General features: G+C 44.6%; 2 protein-coding genes across 3 annotated transcripts in view; one reads left to right on the top strand and one right to left on the bottom strand.

Moving 5' to 3' along the window:
* The window catches only part of SARC_10136 (hypothetical protein), a gene marked incomplete at its 5' end in the record, with an annotated part of 10,531 nt that extends 9,330 nt beyond the window's left edge, over positions 1-1,201 (top strand). Inside the window, 2 exons of the mRNA XM_014295830.1 lie at positions 150-345; positions 968-1,201. Of these exons, the coding sequence (XP_014151305.1) occupies positions 150-345; positions 968-1,113 (342 nt within the window). The remainder of the gene's footprint in view (positions 1-149; positions 346-967) is intronic.
* Positions 1,202-1,880: 679 nt separating this feature from the next.
* Positions 1,881-6,114, bottom strand: SARC_10135 (the record flags this gene model as incomplete). 2 transcript variants are annotated; one of them, XM_014295828.1, is made up of 7 exons in its annotated part: positions 1,881-2,501; positions 3,128-3,340; positions 3,748-3,829; positions 4,275-4,346; positions 4,732-4,818; positions 5,332-5,538; positions 6,020-6,114. In XM_014295828.1, coding segments are annotated over 7 exons (887 nt in total), but the record flags the coding sequence as incomplete, so codon positions are not given. The 2 variants fall into 2 exon arrangements, with proteins under 2 accessions (XP_014151303.1, XP_014151304.1); XM_014295829.1 differs by having other exon boundaries at positions 3,144-3,340.
* Between the last annotated feature and the right edge of the window lie 188 nt (positions 6,115-6,302).

The raw sequence follows: 6,302 nt of genomic DNA, 5'->3' as shown, positions 1-6,302 counted from the left end.
AAGTATATTGCAATGTGCACCACTATTTTGCACTTAAACATCTTACTATATATCTCGGCATCTACTATTGCAACAAGCATTCATATATTGCGCTTAAATTCTGTGTGTATATTCCGATATTTACTATTGCCTCTTTGCCTTCCAAGCAGTCACAGACGTGGTTGGGCTCTGATAACAATTCGTCGTGCACTCTAGATCTGGATCAGCCTGACGGTTATAGTGAGAGTGGGTCATTGCAGGGTGTGGGTGTGTCAGATGTTACGAATGTTGTTGTACTCCACCCCACGAACCGAGACGTCATGCTGCATTTGGACCTGCACCCTGAGACTGCTGGCATCGCTTCAGGTATGAGAGGTGCTGAAAATATGGGTCATTAATTGCCGTCATTGTAGTGAGGATAGGAAGAGCTTTCACAGAAAGTCGGCCTGTGGTGTTTGTGCCTGTGTTGGATGTATCGATGGTCGTCGTACTCCAACCCACCAACCGATATGCCATTCTGCATTTGGACCTTCATCCTGATAGTGCTACAATTGAGTATGCGTATTGACAGGTGTGGTGTGCTACAACCGAATTTGCGTATTGCCTTTCCTGTGTGTAGTGTGATATTATCGAGTATACGTACTGCCTGTGTGTAGTTTCGCAATGATTGTCTAGCTCAGTTATGTATACGTTTGGCTGATTTTCTGTGAAGCTTATTGATGGCACGTTCTAGTTGTACGGCAAAACTTGCCTCAACTGTAAGCTAGAGGTAGCCACTAGCTAAATTGACTCAGATTGCTTTATATATATATATAAAGTATTCAATGCACGCTGTCCGACGTTGGTGCGCATGTCATTGTATAGCTATAAACTACTTCTCTCATCTGACTTACTATCCAGCTTACCAGTGTAGCTCCACGTCAGATTACAGCAATTACATGGCCCGTTTCCCATGTCCTCAATATATAATATATCCATCCCTCTGCAGAAGCATGCCACCCCGAGTTACTGTTGCACACACGCGAGAACGAAATGTGCGACGAGAAGATGGCGCTACGACTGGAGGCCATTGACGAACTCGCCGCCGCAGTTGTGAATTCAATGTGTACCTATGTGTGGTCGCAGATGATGTAGGCCAGCAGACAAATGGCAATAAAGTTTTTTACATTTAGCGTACATGCGGTGAGGCGTAGACCTGCTGTTCGGTACCAATAATTGTTCGAAGGTTTCGCATACGGGTGATACGATGTAGGCTATCAGTTTGACTTCAGTAAAATTCTTTCCGTACTTGATAAAATTTATTGTACTGTGGCTCCCTCTTACCTGAACCATATAACCGACGTAGTGCATTGTTTTAGAATGTTGATGACATATCGAAAGCACTCAAATTAGGTCGAAAGATAACTACAATACTCCCATAACCCCTGGCTCTAAAATTTGCTCACGAAATGAGTCAAGCACCATGTAGTAGTATAAGCTCCGGTGTAGATCAGTTGAAGGATTTGAAAGGATCAACAAGCTGAACCCACGTTATCTGCTACTAATCAAACTCCGCTCACTATCACACCGTGCACACACAGTATGGTACAGTGCTTTGCGGACCAGTGAGTGGTATGTCTGTGTCCATCAGTCGTACGACTAGCATGATTAGAAATCCCGTCTAGAACAGTCAAGAAGACCCCGGCAAGCGGCACACACTTCCGGTTTTCTTCTATTCGTGGCACTTGGCTTCAGTAGTATGTTTAACTACATGCACGGTTGACGGATCATACGCTTTAGCGACGTGTTGCAGGTCACATGCAAGCCACCTGCAATGGATAAATATAAACCGTAGTCCCAGAAAAACAACTTCTATCACGTCCCTGGTGGTTATATCGCACAGGAGGTTTATGTTGTACCTTGTGTTATTCTGCTCCGGAAGGCACATTGTGGAGTGAGTGAGCTAAACTTGGCTACGTATCAAGTAGCATGCCCTAGTGCTGAGGCATCTACGTGGAGGTATACTGGATTGCCATTTTTATCATCCATACGAATTAATCAGCCCATCATTCAGCATAATACTCCTATAGCATCTGTTTGACATTTAGCATCTGCATGATGTTATTGTTCACCTGAGTAAGCGAGTACAATCTTGGGTTCATCATCAGATACTTTATATCACGTCCTTCTAACTCTGTCACCTCTGTAGACAGGTGTAATCGTAGTCCATCACAAAAGTACTTTATATCACGTCCTTCTGACTGTCACCTCTGTAGACAAGTACAATCGTAGTCCATCACAGAAGTACTTTATATCACATCGTTCAGACTCTTTCACCTCTGTAGGCGAGTCTCCATAATCCAACGCCTCAACGGTCCGCCCGGTATGACCTTCCGCGCGAACAGAAATGTGTCAGACATTCGAGACAGTTGGTCGCTGGCTGTGAGCAAATTCGGATGAGCGCTCGGGGGCCATCCCCAATCGACAAACATCAGCTCGAAGGGTCGTGTTTTGTGCTTGAAGTACGAGTTGTACAAGATCGTCTGTATAGCAGTAGGAGAGGTTAGTAGGTCAATAGTTGTACAAGATCGTCTGTATACCAGCAGGAGAGGTTAGTAGGTGTATAGTTGTACAAGATCGTCTGTATAACAGTAGGAGGGGTTAGTAGGTGAATAGTTGTACAAGATCGTCTGTATAACAGTAGGAGAGGTTAGTAGGTGTATAGTTGTACAAAATCGTCTGTATAACAGTGGGAGAGGTTAGTAGGTGTATAGTTGCACAAGATCGTCTGTATAACATAGTTGTGCATAGACGAAATATTCCTCGGAGTAAGTATGACGTAGCGAGTGGCCGTATCGTAAGGCGAGAATTTGGGAGTGTGTGATTCTGGCATAGCTCCAATAAAATATCATACACGTGCTAAGTCGAAGCAGACCGGGACGCAGGATTTACATGTATATTTGCAACTCTATATTTAGACGCGTTCAGGACAAGAATTGCTCATCGCAGTGCTATCAATCATATGCACCGCGTGCACATATCCTATAGAAGAGCAATTCTGCGCACACATACTAGCTGTGATACTCAAACAAAACGCAACAATCCATGCATCTTAATGTAGGTAAGCATAGACATATTCTAGCCCCTGCACAAGCTACCGTACACGTACATGGACAAACCAGCACCTGCTTGTAGTACTCGTCGATGCAACATTCGACACTGTGGTTGTACCAGTCCGATACGCTGTAGTCGACTAGATACCGTGTAAAGTCCAATGACAGCGCCATCCATTGACTCCCTTTGAACAGCGGTAGGTCGTCGGGAGAGCCGTGCACCTTTCGGCAACGCTTGTCGAGGCACTCGTAGCCCTCCCATCTATTTTCTGAATTCGGATGGGGTGATTGGAGGATAACAATTGACTGTCAGTCACCAGAACACCACCCCAAGCATCATAGGGGTCTGCGATGGTGGAACTTGTAGTGTGTATTGGGTTTTAGTACGCGTGAGGGCTCGTGGGACTGTAAGCACGGAACGTTAATACAGAAATCGCCTACTGTTGAAGTACTTTGTCTGAACACCTACACGATAAGAGGTGGGAAATATGGGACGATCAATGCACAACTATCTCGATTGCCAGCAGTGACAGTGGGTGTACAATCGATTGCGTAATACGAATGTCGGCGAGCTTTGATGTCGGTTGACAGGCACATGTGCACACGACAGAACATTCTACTCGTCACACCCCATGCAATAGTATAAATGGACAATAAACACAGTCACAGCGCATACGTTCACGATCAAACGGGTCCACTCTCCGAGCATCTGAGAACGTTAATCCCTTGTTCTGGGCTACCAAGCGAGCGATCTGTAGCTGTGAAAGGTTAGATAAAAAGATGTTGTCGGGAAAATGAGTCCCATGAATTGTGTTGACGCACTGTCTGTGTAATGTGCTTTACAAGCCGATCGTAACTCCTTAGTGAATTGGGTGGGTGCACTGATGATGGTCACAATGGCCGATGCGGGCAATAAATACGAAATAGTAAGACCGACGTGACAACACTTGACATTATTGTATATGAATTCTAATACACACGGCATTGCAGTCGATGATACGCTTGCGTATTCTCACTAGAAACATCCTAAAACCCGATGATGTATAGGTCAGGTCTATAGACAGTATCAGCACAACACGCACGAGTCGGGAATTCATGAAAGGCTTCGGAACATACGCATACATATACTTGTCAGTCCATTTATCATGTAGTAAACTCGTACGTTTTAATATGCACGTTGACGCCCGACGACACAGAGCATACCGGAGATTTGACGGGGAATGCGTTGCCACATAGCGTTATACACAAGTCCCAGCCTCCAATATCGACAGCATACTGTTTCGATGATAAAATTATACGTTAATTTTCAAACGAGATGGGGAACACGAGGTACTAGACAGACACAAGCCATACTTTCACTCGATTAGACAATATGTAGGTATTAATGCACTTTATTAAAGGCGGACATCCAGAAGTACTGTGCCTTTGGAATACTTTACGAAAGTTATCAGGTTACAAGCAAAGATTTCATCATTTCGATCACAGAAACATCACTTTGCCTTTCATATAGCTACCCTTGTACGATCAATCTAAAGTAATGGTATAGGATCCTAGATTAGCGATCCTTAATTCACAGACCCTTGACCTTCAGTTCCGTGTAGTGTCCTAATGCCAGGTACACGCAGACATTGACAATTGGGACGCTCACAAACACGCCCACCTTGTACAACAAGCGCTCGGCGGTCATGATGGATGACGCGCCCCACTGCACGGATACATTCGACAGTACATGTATGTTGCTGACATCCTGAGTTGCAAGCAAGAACATTTGAGTGTGTTAGGTATATTCTGTATGAAAAACACTGATCAGGACAGATACACCGCACAATGTCCGCGTGGGTAGTTATGTGGCTCGAGTTTAGGTTTGCGTATGGATAATAAAAAACCTCAACTGCGACCAGGTCGAAGTATTATGATCATGTCAATATTGTAGTTTTAGGGTTTGAGTGCTGGACTACAAACTTAAACTGCTGACAGATGGTGATACTATTGATTTGAAATTGTTTATTTTGATACGTCAAATGGGCAACAAACTTTCATAGGCAAACTCGTACGTTTTGCTCTAAAATTGTTTGGTACGAACACGCGAGGCAAATGCTTACATAGCGCCATTCAGGACAGTTAGATACGTTCAAGGTCTGTGCTAGATACGTGAGTGAATACTGTGCCAATTTTTTTCGGTGGCGTTAACGAGAGCCTTTGAAACGACGAGCACTCATAGCACAACAAGCACACCGCCCAACTACGCAGCCCAGCTTACCTCATAATATTGTGTTACAAAGTCCACAAAGTTTCGGGGGGTGTCAGCATCTACATGGACCACAAAGAGATGCTTAGTTTCATACACAATGTCCAGTGTTTCTTGCATGCCCAGGAGGGTCATGGCATCGTGTATCATGATTACGTAGGCCAGGCGCACCTTGTCTTCTGGACTGCCCACTGCGGGGTACGAGACAGCGCCGTGTAGCTGAGGAAGGGCATGGCATAAGGACAGTGCATCAAAGTTATGACTAGCCGATAGCATTGTGAAGTGCACAGCTAGAGATTGGCAAACGCATTACCATATAGAAACAAGCACAGACCGCACAGTGTTCAAGCCAAATCAGTAGGGATGTGGAGTGCGTCTCCAGTTTGGAGTCTGACCACGTAATGCTGGTGTCCTTAAATAACAGTCGTCACCGTCATGAGAATAGTTTGTATCACATATGAGGAAACATAAACGTATGCCCGCGACTTGAATTTGCGTCAGCGCAGACAATATCAGACACTTGAACACACGTTCGATATGGGCCGCATAAAAGACAGGCAGTGCAACACGCGACCTAGTACGGTAGAATATCACATTATACGCAAGGAACATTTTGGCAGTTGCATTCAGTATAAATGCCGAGTGATCATGCTGGCTGTTCAAGCATACACATCGGGTGGTTGCTGACAATCTGCGATACCTTGCCAAAGTGCGAAATCTTATAGTGCCCCACATCTCTTTCAGATCCATTATTCGCATAAACCCTTGCAGACCCCGTAGCAGTCAGATCTCTTCCTTATATTGATGGAAATCGAGGCATTTTTCCGTTAAGGTCAATCACAATCATTAAGTCCCCCAGTAGCAATATACATCGGCTGCTTCGAGTAAGGATACGTACATTACGGATTACCCATTATTTGAACAACTAAAATTCGTATACAAATAGTCTGTGAGTAGAGAGCAGTTCTCACACAGAAACTATA

This window comes from Sphaeroforma arctica (assembly GCF_001186125.1).
Source record: "Sphaeroforma arctica JP610 unplaced genomic scaffold supercont1.1147, whole genome shotgun sequence".
Classification (NCBI taxonomy): domain Eukaryota; class Ichthyosporea; order Ichthyophonida; genus Sphaeroforma; species Sphaeroforma arctica.
Note: the sequence above shows the minus strand (reverse complement) of the source record. Positions and strands in the feature narration are given on the sequence as shown.